The sequence below is a fragment of the Phyllostomus discolor genome, chromosome 3 (assembly GCF_004126475.2).
Source record: "Phyllostomus discolor isolate MPI-MPIP mPhyDis1 chromosome 3, mPhyDis1.pri.v3, whole genome shotgun sequence".
Classification (NCBI taxonomy): domain Eukaryota; kingdom Metazoa; phylum Chordata; class Mammalia; order Chiroptera; family Phyllostomidae; genus Phyllostomus; species Phyllostomus discolor.
The window spans coordinates 188,005,655-188,020,460 of record NC_040905.2 but is presented as its reverse complement, the minus strand read 5'-3'; the positions used below and the strand labels follow the sequence as shown (position 1 = coordinate 188,020,460).

The window sequence follows — 14,806 nt, the reverse complement described above, 5'->3', positions numbered from 1 at the left end:
CAGAAATAGGCAGGCTTTTCCTCATTCAATGTGTATTCAAGTTTCCATGACTATGGGACCTACAAGAAGTCAGAGAGATGTGATTAAAATGGTTTCCACAGATAAGGGAGAGCTAGTTAGTGTGTCTTGTTGTGCCGATTTAACCTGGCTTTGCCCTACCGTTGTTCTTGTTCACAGTCCTGGTGGAAGCTTAGAGCCAGCTCATCTCCTCAACTTCCTTAAGGATTCAGGAGGATACTGGTGTGCTCTGCTACGTTAGCTGTGAGAGCGGCAGGAAGACGTTTACTGAGCTGGGTTGCAGAACTGATGATGGCGACGTGGCGCCCCTCTCTCAGTCCCTGGGAACAACACTGGCACAACGGCCTGAGCGCTGGGGCAGGAGAAAAGCTGACTCGGGGGCCTGGTTCTGCCACCAGCGGTTACACGTACGGTGGAAGTCAGAGACAAGAGGCCAGAGCTGGTCCACGCTGGCCCACCAGATGGGTGCTGGGATCTGGACACACTCCCGAGCGTCAGCACAGCTGGTAGGGTGATTCCCGCGAGCCCCACATTGGTGGCTCAGGGCAGCACGGAGACTCACGTGCCATCTCTCTCCCTTACTGGCAGTGTGATTTCAGGCAAGTTGGCCTCTGTCTGCTATTTGTCCCGTCTACTTTATTGTGCTATTGTATGGATTTAGTGAACTAAGAATTTTGTAAGCTGCAGAGCAGTATATGAATGTAAGTGATGATTATTACTTTTACGAAGAGCTACAGGACTGGGCATAAAGATATTTTTAGAAAGAGCTCCTTGGTGAAACCACTCGACCCCCTGCTCCATGAAGCCATTTCAATCACATCTCTGACACCTCTCCTGGGTCCTACGCTCACGGCAGTGGAAACTTGAATATTTATGGAATTAGTACCTGATCGAATGAATTTCTTCTTGTCAAAGCTGGGCAAAGACAACTCTCTGTGGAAACCACATAGTGGGGTCTACTGACCGAGTATATGTGGTGGCAAACCCCTTTGTTCTCATGTTCCTTTTTAAAGCCATGAACCGGTAAAATGGCAATCCGCTCATGACAAATGTGGAGGGAATTGGAAAACCAAGTGCATAAACATGTAAGTGTTAGCGTGCACTATGAGGATAAACGGTACATAAATGTGTTTGCTGCCTCGTAAGGCAAACGAGTTAAAGCGGTACACTTACACTTTACTGCACGGAAACTGAAGGAGACCTGAGAGAGATCCCGGTCCAACCCTCCCATTTGACAGAAGGGAAAACTAAGGCCTGGAATGATGAATGATGTATGTGGAGTCTTGGACCCAGGGTGGGGCAGTTACTGAGTATTTATTATTAAATGCTGATTACATACCAAGTACTCTAGGCAGTGGAGATGCAGAGACAAACAACACAGTGCCTGCTCTCAGGGAACTGATAGTCTAGTTGGGAGTCAGACCCATACACGTCTGCGGATGGCGAGTTTGGGATGCGATGAGTCCTGTGACAGAGGAATCCACACAGAGCTATGGGAGGATGCGGGAGCCTGATTAAACTGGAAGAGGGGAGAAAAGGCTCCACAGAATGTCGGAGTGAGAAAGGTGGGGCATGAGAGAAGGTTACTGCAAGCAGAGGGAAGAGCGTCAGCAAAGCCGTGCAGCCTACCTCCCCCAGAACCTTTGACTCAGAAGAGATCTTAGCGACGAGCTCTTCATGTGACTTAAACCTTCCTCATGTATTACCCTGGACAGCTGGTAATTCTGCTCCTGCTGGAACATTTCCAGTGAGCGGAAGCTGATCACCTCATCAGGCAGAAAGGTTTAGTTCCAACCTTTTCAGCTGGCACTGCACCGGATGCAGGGGACCTGTCAGAGTCTGTCCCCTCACTGCCGCTGAAGAGCAGGCCTAGGAATATTCGGTCCCTGACTGCCTCTCAGCGGACTAAGAAAATGCCATGTGCTTTAGAACCTTTGGCTCATAGAACGTTAGAGCTGGGAGGGACCTCAGATGTCATTTAGTCCAGTTTTTCAGCATCTCTCTGACTCATGGCCCCTCTTTGAGAATGTGATAAAACTGTATAGATCCTCTCCCCCTAAATTCACATACGTTCATGACACGTGAAGCGCTGCGTGCAGTTTCAGGGCATTCTTGGTGCCCCCAAGCCTGTCCTGGATTAAGAAAGCGTTCCATTTTACTGCTGGGAAACTGAGGCTCAGAGAAGTGGAATGGCATGAAGAGGAATCAAGGAAGTGACTTCCCAGGGGTCCGACCACGGCCTGGGCAGATGAGTCAGACCCACAGGTCACCTGAAGAGAGGCACTGCCATAACGAGGAGGTGCGGGGGCAGGCTGCGGGAGGGTCTGCTATCCAGCCCAAGGGAGGCTGGGCCTAGGAGCAGTGTCACGGGCACTCTACTTACCTGCAGGTTGGTTTACGAAGAGGATTTAGACTCTTCTCCAAACCAAAAGGTAGAAAGGAACTTCTGCTAGATAGCACTGCCACTCGCTAATGGAATGTACTGCGCGAGAGGCACAGAGTTCCCTGTCGTTTGACTTTTTTGAAGACACAGGACAACCTCCTGTGGAAAGGACTTCAGCATCACAAGACTGTGAACGGGGTGACCCACACTGGACTGGATTATGTAATTCCGGGCACACTCCATCTCATATGCTCGCCGGAAATAAGCTTGGGTCTCCCGGAGAAGGTGGCCAGCAGAGAAAATGGTGGGAGGAGGTGGAGACAGTTCAGGATGGCTGAGACCTCAAAGTGTGAGGGTGGGGGAGGGTGGCAGCAGTGGGAGAAGGGAGACCTGGAGATGGCAGTGGAAGAAATGCTGAAGGGTCTCACACAGCATCGGGCTGGTACTCAAGAACAATGGCTTGTACCCAGCGATGGGACAGAGAATGAAAGCAGAAGGACACAAAGGCGCATTTCAAAAGAAAAACTAACGCAATGGGCGGTGGCTGCACTAGCAGGGAACTCGGGAGGCAGAAGAGAGGCTGTGGTGATGGGTTGTGGGCTACACACAGTGAGTCTGAAGGGATGGTGACAACGGGACATGCAAATGGGGGTGGCCAGTGAGCTGAAATGCTGCCACATCACAAAAGGACAGCAAGGTGGCAAAGCCCAGGAGGCGACAGATGAGTTGGGGTTAGAGGCCCAGGAGGTCAAGGTGTGAGACAGATTAAGGGGTCATCTACAGAGATGAAGTGATTTGAGTTTTAAAAGCAGACACATTTTTAATTAAAAAAAAAAGTACAGCAGGGCCCCCCCCAGGACCGACCTCAGTGTGGAGACAGTGTAATTAAAAAGACGTGAGAGGGAAGGGCCAGAGAGCGGGAGGAGCTCCGTGAGCAGAGTGGGAGAGAGATCTGGCCAAGGAAGCTTCAGGGAGGAAGAGTGACCGACACAGGTGCGGCCTTATTTTAGCTCCTGTTCCACTGTGCGCTTTGGCACATAAATTACAGCAATGTTCATTTTGGCGGCAACATAGGGCAACATAGGTGGTGTGGTATGAGTTATAAAGTGCTTTCAAATGGATTATAGGTGTTCCTTAAAGAGTATTTCCTGCGCCCTGGCTGGCATAGCTCAGTGGATTGAGCGTGGGCTGCAAACCAAGCATCGCAGGTTTGATTCCCAGTCAGGGCACATGCCTGGGTTGCAGGCCACGGCCCCCAGCAACCACACATTGATGTTTCTCTCTCTCTCTCTCTCTTTCACCCTCCCTTCCCTCTCTAAAAATAAATAAATAAAATCTTTAAAAAAAGAAAAAAAAAGAGTATTTCCTAAAAAACATGCCTTAGAAAATAAGACTAAAACTTCTCTCCCAATTTCTCCATCAGTAAATTAGAAATCACTTCAAGTTTGAAAAGGTCCTTTCAAGTCCATACTTTCGGGAAGGAGGTGTCCGCCGGGACAGCCTGGGAGACGTACACTGAGGTGCCAGGACGTGCCTGGGCCACCTTAGTTGGTGGGGCAGCGGCAGAACCTAACGTTCTGATTTCTGTTCCTTTTAACAAAAATGAAGCACAAAATTACACACCAACTCCGATTTTCAGAAATAGGTCTTGGGAAATAAAATGCAATCAGTTTCTTCTCCATGTAAAGTACTTCTCTCGGGGGTCTGTGCTACAACAACTGGAGGAGTAACGGTAAAGTGTGAAAACACTTGTTTACTTCCAATGACGACACTCGATAATAGAAAAATCATGACTGAGGAAAATAAAGGATGTTGTAATTTTTCAGTTTTGGCAACTTCAGATATTATCACAGTGAGCACAGTTCTGAACGTCAGAAACTAAGAATTAAGGACAAAGAGGACCCGTCTTCCGCAAGAGTGAGACTAATGAGGACGGCAAGTCAGAGGGTGAAAGTGCAGGTGGAGAATCAGCTGTTCCCTAAATCTCCTTGTTGGATCAAGCCCTCTGGGCTAGGAGCTACAAAAGGCCATGTTAGGTAAAAACGATTGTCAAGCACTATATACTTCACGTAAGCATCATTATTTGCAACCCCTCCCTCTGTACTGAAGATCTTCTGACAAATGTGTTCTCGGTTCCCAGCTCTGCACTGAATCCAAACTCTTGGCCCCAGGCATAGGACCTCTGGGCAGCATGGGAGAGGAGGAGGAGGCAGTGGAGATCAGTAACAGTGAAGACGTGGGGCTTCCACAGAACTGGAGAGTGCCTGGGAGCCAACTGGCCTAATTTGTGTCCTGTGTACAGGTGAAAAGGCTGAGGCCGGGAGGGAGAAATGCTGTGTTCGGTTCATCGCCAATAAACATCAGAGGCTGGATGTGAACCCAGGTCTTCTCTCCTCTCTGCCACAACCCCTCTATTCTGCTGGAAAGGGAGTTCCGGGGAAGGAGGACTCCAGGATACCCCTCTCCAAGAATAAAGTGAAATGTGTTTGGATTCATGCACTCCTTTTTGGGGACATACAAAGTCAGTCATATCGCCTTTGTAGAGTCGCACCTCATACTCAGGTAGCTATGACTTCAAACTCTGAAGCTAGATTCTCACACATCACACTGGACTTGACAGCAACAGCAGCAGAAGAAAATACAATACTCCACCCCTCACAGAGAATACTCACTTGCAAGTCAGTGACAAGTCAGGACAATTCATCATGTGTATTACCTACTTACAGTTATCACTCACAAGCAGACAACTTTGATAAGAAGGCTGGAAAAAGAGGCAGGTTAATACTGGGTTCTTTGGCAAAAGTGAAGAGAAGAGGGCCTCACTAGGAGAACACTGCAAACTAGTATGTCCTAGATGCCCCCCACTGTGGTAGCTTCGGAGTCACAGAAGATAATGTGTTTCTGTCAACCCTGTCTAGTGAAGGCTGACGTTACGGTTAGTATTTCAGTCATAGTGGTATTTCATGTCTTGCTAACACGGTTTGTCCTGCCTCTTATTTTAATTGCTATTTATTACACTTATGCTTCCCCCTTGTGGGCATGACATGGAAGGGACCCAGAGCGGGAACGCTCCACGGTGTGGAAGCACTCAGGTCGAGGCCCGGCAGCCGTCCCTCCGGAACCTGGCTGTTGTGCGCACCTTCGCCGTCGGAGGTGTTGGTCTCTACGCCTGCTAACGCGATAGATGCTCTTGCTATTTAAAACACCCAACACAGGTATCAGAGAAAGGGCAAACCAAAAAGTAATCTAAAATCCATCATTTACGGTAAAATAATCATGATGTATAGTCAGGCACAGATGACTATTTTGTGCGTTTTGTATCATTATCCAAAAAGGCGTGAGGTCCTTGAGGCAAGTATTTTCCTTTTAGTTACTATTTTCTCTGTAGGCTCCAGGCAAGAAATAATTTACATTATTTAGTGTAAATTTGTTGTGGAATAGGTAGGGGAAAGCAAGTTATTTATGCAAGTGGGCTGCTTTAATCAAATCAAAACTAGACTAGTCGACTGGAAGTGCTCTACGCACGGGTGGACGTTCCCTTGGGAAAGGCAGGAGGCCAGAAGACCAGTTTTCTCCCTGCAGCTCCCTGCGCAGCGCTGCCCCCTCCCACGCCTTCCCGTGGGTGGGTGAGCCAGCTCTGTCTGCAGGTGAGAATACCAAGGACTAACTGAGAGCAACAGCCCCAGACTGGGCCTTCACCCTTCATTGTCACCTCGGTGCTCTGAGGACCGGTGAGCAGCAGCGGGGACCAGAGCTGCTTCAGATCCTCTCCCGATTCCCTCCCCGCTCCCCCCACCACTCTGCCCCTTAGCCCCCCACTCGGAGTGGTGAGAACACGAGGTCTAACGGCTCGGACTTACTTGGCCGCAGCGTCTTTTCTCAGCTGCTCGTGCTTCATGAGGAGATTCTTCCGGTCTCGGAAGGCTTTCCTGACCTTGTACCCTTTGTAGACAGCCTGGATTTTGAAGGCGGCGATGTCCTGTATGGCCGCGATGGACAGGGCGCCGTGCTCCAACATGAACTGGATCACTTCGTGGCGCTCGCCGAGCAGGGCGTAGTCAAGGGGAGTGTACCTGAAGCAGGAAGGTTTTTAAAGTGTTGGAATGTAATTCAGGGCTCAGCTCTACCGGCGATACACTCATATGCAGCAAAAACATCATTCTAAGAGTGAGATATTCCTCAGGCAAAGCTCTCTTCTGCATGCCAGGGCTGCTCCTTTTTTGCTCCGAGGGACGCAAAACAAGCGTGAGGCTGGGGCAGGTGCTTGGCGCTGGTGACCGTACCAAGTCCTGAGCTGTGCTCCCTGGCTCACAAACTGGGGGCTGGGAGAACGTGACCATTCTTCCTCTTTCTCATGTTCCAAATAATTCCCTGCTCCTATCTGAAAGGTACTGCAAATAATATTTTGTGATATTCATAATCTGAGCCTATGATGACCAACAGTTAATATTTATGCAATAAAAAAATGGATTTAGTACATGATAAGCATGGCCCTTTAACTGGAGAAAGGATGAATTATTAAATAGGGCTGGAACAACTGAGTAATCATCTGGGGAGAAAAAAGATTCTTACATCACACTTACTCCAAAATAAATGCTGGATGAAGCAAAGATCTAAAATCAATCAATCAATCAATCAATCCATGAATGCACTAGAAGAAATTGTGGATGATTATTTAAAAATTGAAGTGGAAAGCTTTTTAAAAAATGATACAAAATTCAGAAACCTTCTGACTGATACATGCAACTACATAAAATTTTTAAAAAAACAAAACTTTTCAGGACAAAAACACTAAAAACAAGGGTAAAAGAGGTCCCCAAATAGCAAATACTAATGGTTCCTAAACATATGTCCAATCTCACTAAGTTAAGAGAAACACAAATTAAGACTCATTTGAGAGAGAGCACTTCAATAATTAGGCCAGCCAAGATCAGGCGGTTGAGGAACACACTGTGCCAGCACGGATGAACGGAGGCGGCCCCTCTCACGTACTCCCTTAAACTTGAGGGAGAGCAATTTGGCATGTCTGTCGGAATCACTTACGCATCTGCCTTTCGCCATAGCCACTGCACTCAGAGGCATTCGTCCGACAGGTCTGCGCTCATTTGTGAAATGTTTTATGTACACCGATATTCACAGAAGCACAGCTTGAAATAGTAAAAGAATGGGAACAACCTCAATATCCATTAACAGAGGGCTGGTTAAATAAAGCACAGGCCGTCCAGGCAATGAAGACATCTGTATAATGCAGCCATTACTGCAGTCTATGAATAAATAAGGAACAATCTCCGGGATGTCTTGTTAAATGAAGAAAATGAAAAAAGTAAGAAACAGAACAATATTATGGCATGCTCCATTTGTACAAAAAGAGTACGTCTCTGTACGTTCACCTGTATAAAATATATCTCCAGAAGTTTCCCAAGAAACTGGTACAGGTGGCGCTGCCGAGAGGGCGTTGGCTGCCTCAGAGGCACCAGCCGGAGGGACACCCTGTTTCCATCCAGCACCCCTTGATGCCTTTTAAATTTCATACACTGGGCACATAGCACCTTTTTGACAAATGTATTATTCAGAAAGGATAGGTATTATTGTCATGTAGTTAATATGTTTAAATTTCAATAGGCTCTTTCTGATTGTGTGATTTTAAGCAAATTCTTTTTTAAAAAACCATTTTTCATTTTTAAAGTATAAAATAAATCAGATAAATACACAGAAGAAAATAAGTCACCTATCTCACCTCCCTCACAATTAACTGCTGCTAATATCTTGGCAGATACACTTTCCTTTTTTGAAGAGAAACGACTGCTTTGTAAAAATGGCACATTTAAGCATTTGCAAATGCCAGAAGTAAAAAAAGTGGAGGCAAGAACCCCAAACCCCAAAGCCCAAAGCCACCATCCAACCATGGCAACAATAACGGTCAATCTTCAACAACCCACTCGCTGCTTCTAAGCCGCACCCTCCCTCCCTCATCACAGACTGGGCGCCAGGAGACAGGAAACAACTGTGGAGCTCGGCACTGCACTGGCACCCCGGAAGGAGTTCCGGAATGTCGGCTACTCTGTCACCATTACAGGACATACCCTGTGGCATGATTTGTGCCACAGTCACTAACCATACAGATTATTTCCACTGGACCCAAACTAGTAGTTCTAACCATCCAATGGCAGCCACTGGTCTGATTTCTTTCTGAGTGACTGTTACTAGTTCAATGCAATAAGAGATATTAGGAGGAAGTAATCAGCTGATGTCTGAGGAGGAAGAAATGATTATATGGATGAATCATTAGACACAGAAAATCATTCAATGATTGTAGAAAAAGAAAGGTTTCTCTTCAAAATCCACCTAACAGTCACAGTAAGCCATAAAAGGATGAGGTTTTCAGTTTAAGCAAAGGGTGGTTCGGCCACTTCAGTACGGGAACTTGGAATTCAGAAGACAGCCCCGAATGCTGAAATTAAGGAACCCCTGTGTAAGGACAGCTCAATTTGCCACCCCTGTTGAGAGACCTGAAGGCCATACATAAAGATGCCTATGTAATCTTTAAAACACTTTATATAAGTAGGTAGAGTTTTATAAATTCAGAAGAACTTCAAAAAATATAACTACACATTCAATGGAAAAGATGATCACAATAATAGTAGAGCTAATTTAGTGTATTAAATGAATAAACAGACCCAGAAAAATTAAGCAACTTGCTGAAGGTTATGTAACTAGTTACTGACTCCCCTGACTCCCTTGTAACTGACTCCCCTGTTCAATAATGTTTCTACAACACGTCTATCTACTGAGGATAGGTCTCTTACACCTCATAGAATGAAACTTCTAAAATCAACTCACAAATAACCTATACTTAGTAAGCTTGATCATATTTTCTACAATTAAAATGCGATGTCTTTCACATAGTATACAAGCAGGATTATCGGAATCTGGTTTATGAAATGAAGGCCCAAACCATGCCTTTTTTTTTTACAAATGTGACAAAGAGGAGTAACAGGTGGCATAAGAGACCCTAAAGAACGTGGAACTGGGAGTCAGCAGACCTGAGGGGCCCTGGGCATTCTCTGTACCTCTTTGAGCTTCTGTTCTCTTCCTTGTAACAGGCAAAAAGGAAGGCTGGATCTCTCAGGCTATTTGTGGATGAAAATTGCTTTTCAAATGGTTTTAATCTTTATTATGAAAATTTGTACTTTTATTAGGAGAAATTTCAAACACAAACAAAGGTAGGGAGTATGTAGTTACATATTCCTTTACTCACTCATCATCCAAATTTTAACACTTAGCAAGATTTTTGCCACATTTGCTTCATCCAAGTCCTCCCTTTTTACTTTTGCTAAAGTATTTTAAATCAAATTCCAGAACTCCTGTCATTTCGTCTCCCTGCATTTCAGTATTTATCTATAATAATATGAACATAACCATGTCATTATTGTATTAACAAAATTTCTTAGTAAGACTCAATACCCACTCCATGATCAAATTCCCTCAATTTTCTCAAAATTGTCTTTTTTTAAACGACTGGTTTATTTAGGACTCTCAGTCAATTTTTGATCACAGGAACACAATCCAAATGTCCAGCAAGGTTTTAAGATTCTAGAGTTTAAGCCACTGACCATATTGTAATTATTACTATTGTATCTTTCTTCACCCCCAATTCAATTTAGAAACATTCAAATGCTGTGAATATTCCCATAGATGTCAGGCCGTGGCTGTCAGGAAGTTATTGACTGAAAGCCAGCAGGAGCTGGCAAAAATTATGTCTATGCAGGGCACATGAAGGGTCAGTGTCAGCGCATGAGAAGTAAAAATTAGCACTGCACTGATGGTAACCAGCCAAGAAGTGATGCAGATAAAGACAAGCGACGAGATACAATTGGACCTGCCATGTGGGAATGGTCTGATGGGGTGAGCAGAATGCCTAAACTGGAATGTCAATAAACATAAAAGGCAGTGCCAAGTTCTGACACTTGTGCATCAAGGTGCATTGCTGATGAAACATTAAAGGGACCTGGAATAGTGCCACTGTCTCTTTTCATCTATAGATTGGCAAGTACAGTTAGGCGAATTTGTCCTCTGGCCTTTTGGTCTGTAATTAACATATGTTTACTCCAGGAGGCAGTAAGCACCTCAAATCACAGGCTTACTTAGGTCTGAAATTCAATGCTTTGAGAACTGAATTGCAAACAAAATATTTTTTTACTGTTTCCCCAAAATAGTAGTCACGCTATAAACACTAATATCGTAGAATGAATGCTTTATAGAAATAAATCATCACTAATTCTTAGGATGCTTAAACTTTCTCTTCTGTTTTTTTTTTTTTTTAGGATTTGCAAGGGAGAAGTCTTCAGCTCTCACATATCTACTTTAATGTCGAAACCTCAGTCTGGAGGATTCCACTTGGCTTTCTGACTTCCCTCAATGGCCAACCCCCTGAACCCTCAAGTTGTTTTTGTTTTGCAATTGTCATATGACTATAATAGAGAGAGTGAGTTCTTTATACAATTGCTCCTAAAGTAAGATATGCCACAAGAATTTATCTAATTCTGCATGTGCTCTAGAAATTGCGGAAGTTTCTAATGCAGGCATGAAGCAGGGTGATGCTTACTCAGAGCCTGAAAACATGAACTTGACAATGCAACAGTTGTTTACCAAGCATCTCCTTCAAAAATTAAAAGGACTGTGAGCAATGCAGAGATGACCATGATCTTCAGGGGTTCTCTGCTAATGGGGAAGACACAGTATAAGGGGACAAAGTGTGGGACACATGACGGTGGGACCAGAACAACCTCCTCAGACGAGACTGCATTCGAGCAGAGGAATGACATGAGGAACGATTACACTAGGAATACAATTTAGGCTACTTTGGAAGCAGATGAACTGAATGAGGAAAGCTCAAAGGTGGGAAAACAGCAAGGAGACACGGTGACAGTCCCAGAAAGTCGAAGAGGGTTGGGTTTAGACACTGATGCAGGTAATGAGGTGAAGCCAGAACAGATAACTAAGTCTGAAATACAGTTTTAGAAGTCGCCACGACCCCAACGACTGCTGCAGCCTCAGTGGGAGGTCAGACTGCCAGAGGAGACAGGCTGAGAGACAAGATCTAGTCCTTGAAGAATGCTTATATTTAAAACAACAACAACAACAACAACAACAACAACAAAACAGAAAAGGAGCCAAAAGAAATTAAGAAGGAGGAGGCATAATTAGAAGAGAATCAGGAAAATAAACTGTCACAGAAGCTCAGAGAAGATATTGTCACAATAAGGTAAAGAAGAGGAAGCAAGGGAACCAGGACGCAGAAAGGCCAGCGAGAGTGGACGGAGAGGACCACACACGGTTTCACAATCAGGAATTCGTCAGGAATTCCCAGCAGCGTTAGGAATTTGCTCAGACCTTGATTTCAGCACAGATGTGAGGATGGAAGCCAGACTGCCAGGGCATGAATGGTGAGCATGCAGCAATGGGGCTGTGAAGGCAGTCTGAGAGAAGGCAGTCTTCAGGGACAGAGAATACCAACTTCAGAACAAAGAGTTGGAAAATAATGGATGGAGGACTTAACTAACGGGAAAGGTTCTGAAAGAAGTGGAGAAGGTGAAGGGGTTGGCCCCAGACAGGAGGAGCATGCTTCCGCTGAGACAGCTGCCTAGAGAAAGTCCTTTCTTCTCTTCAAAGTTTCCACGACAGAAGGAAAGAACTGGCTGTGGCAGCTAAGAGGGTGGGGCAGTGTCAGAGCAGGGGCCACTTAGTCAGAGAATCCATGAACAATGAAAGCTAGAGCGCAGACCTGGGCCGGGGGGAGTTCTGGTATGGAAGTCTGATTACAAACTTAGCTGTTACCTACAAATTACTAGAATCTTCCTAGACCCAACTCCACCAAGCATCTCTTCTGCTTAGACTTTACACTGTGTCTCATCCTTTTCATTGGCCTGGGTTCTTGAAGAACACCTCCAGCTGAACTCTGAGGATCTCATAGTATTCAGGAAATCTGTGTTGAGACTAAAACCCTGACCTTCCAGCTTAGCTTCTTGTTTTTTCATGCTACGTGGTGGCACCTTTGTCCACTAACTGATGATACCTTCTTCACCAACAAGAACTTCTTACATATGTAACACATGCCACTGGCCTAACCACATTCCTAGTCCTGGTCGGTCTGGACCCCTGACTTTATGCTAGCCACCAGTCGGAAGAAGGCACAGCAGTTTCCTCATCTATAAAATGTGAGCTTACTCTAGGTAATATCTAACATTCTGAATAGCTTTAACATCCCAAGATTCCAAGCCAACACTGCACGGAACTTTTTATCTTCTTTTCTGGTTCAGCATTTCTTTCTTTTTTTTTTTAAAGATTTTATTTATTCATTTTTAGACAGAGGGAAAGAGAAGGAGAAAGAGAGGTAGAGAGATATCAGTGTGTGGTTGCCTCTCAAGCACCCCCTACTGGGGACCTGGCCGGAAGCCCAGGCATGTGCCCTGACTGGGAATCGAACTGGCGACCCTTCGGTTCACAGCCCACACTCAATCTGCTGAGCCACACCAGCCAGGGCTGGTTCAGGATTTCTTAATGTAATGTTTTCCTTATGAGTACAATTCTTATTTCTGAAACAGTATCTAATGTTGAGATTTTTAATCTGGCAGAAAGGATGTGATATGAACAATATTTTTTAAAAATCAACAGCTTACTTACCTCTCTTCATTGTTTTCCATCTGATTAGGAAAAGCAGCGAAGTCTAGTAGTAATTTAATGGCATCGAGGTATCCATTGTTACAGGACCAGTGCAAAGCTGTTCTTCCCTACAAGCATGAGCAAAAACCAAGTACATTTGGCGTAGGTATTTTTGGACACAGGTATTTATGCTAACTCAAAAAAGAAACAATTCTCCCCCCAAATTACTTAATTACAATAAGGGAAAATATTAACTATACAGTGGAGAAAAGGACAGTATCTTAACCAGCTGATCGAGATTAGCACCCCTTTAGAGGGCACCGCATGCCTCCAGAGGTGACATCCAGAGGGCACACTGTCTCTTCTCTAGGGTCCCAACCAAAAGGGTAAAACCTGAATCTGATTATGAGGAATCATAAGGTAAACCCAAAGAGTAAAATAAATAGCCTGCACTGTCAAAAATGTCAGTGTCATGAAAGATAAGGTCCTGGAAGCATCGCGAGAGATAAAGGGGGATATTTCATGGGGTTAAAGCAGTCAAAGAAGAGGATATCACAATCCTAAATGTACATGCACCTAATAACACAGCTTCTAAATACGTAGGCTGCAACTGACACAAGTAATAAGAGAGATAGTCACATCCATAATCACAGTGGGATATTTTTAACTCATCTTTTACAATAGTTGATAAAACAAACAGTAGAGATGCGGAAGACCTGAACAATACAATGTAAAAATTTAACCTAAGTGATACATATAAATATATAAAACACTGCATCCAACAATGACAAATCAGTACTCTTTTCAGATGTACATAGAACATTTACCAAAATCAACCATAACCTGGGCCATAAAGAAAGCCTCAAAAAAAGACTTTGAAAGATTAAAATAATTCAGAGTATATTTTCTGACAGCAGTAAAATTTAAGATATAAATTAGTGTGACAGGTGGAATAATGCACTCCTTTGTAAAGATGTCTACATCCTAATTTCTGGAATCTGTCACTATGTTACGTTACATGGAAAGTGAAAATGTAGGATGTGGCTGGGACTAAGGTTGCTAATCAGCTGATCTTGAGGTAGAAGATTGTCCTGAATTATCCAGGGAGGCCCAGTGTGATCACTAGGGCTCTTACTAGTGGAAAAGGGAGGCAGGAGGTTGAGTGACTGGGGGTGCGGTGTGAGAGAGACTCAGCCGGTCACCGAGAGCTCTGATGATGGAGGGAGGGGCCCGTGCCAAGGGGCAAAGGCAGCATCCAGAAGCTGGGAGAGTCCAGAAACAGGTCCTCACCAAGAGCCTCTGAAAGGGAGGGAGTCCTGCCAACACCTCAATTTTGATTTTTAGACCAATGAGACCTATTTTGGATTTCTGACATCCATAACAGTAAGAAAATAATTCGTTGTTCTAAACCACTAAATTTGTGGTAATTTGTTATAGCAGCAATAGGAAATTAAGGCAATAAACAGCAAAAAAATAGTAAGAAAATGCCTAACTGCCTGGAAATTAAACAATACACTTCTGAATATTCCATGGGTCAAATAATAAATCACAATAGAAATGGGAAAGTGTTTGAACTGAAAGATAGTGGTGGTATAGCTTATCCAAACTTGTAGGATACAGTTAAGCAGTGCTTAAAAGAAGTATGCTTAAATACATATATTAGAAAAGAATATTGAAAAAATCAAGGATTTAAACTTTCATCAAAAAGAATCTTTAAAAAAATAGTGAGTCAAACCTGAGGAA

The 14,806-nt window shown here is 44.3% G+C and overlaps 1 protein-coding gene across 3 annotated transcripts in view; it reads right to left on the bottom strand.

Moving 5' to 3' along the window:
* The window catches only part of INVS (inversin), a 132,557-nt gene that overhangs the window by 26,974 nt on the left and 90,777 nt on the right, over positions 1-14,806 (bottom strand). For all 3 annotated transcript variants that reach the window (XM_028505629.2, XM_036021971.1, XM_036021972.1), the window contains 2 exons: positions 13,085-13,191; positions 6,262-6,474 (listed from right to left, as the gene is read on the bottom strand). In XM_028505629.2, coding sequence (XP_028361430.1) covers positions 6,262-6,474; positions 13,085-13,191 — 320 coding nt within the window. The remainder of the gene's footprint in view (positions 1-6,261; positions 6,475-13,084; positions 13,192-14,806) is intronic.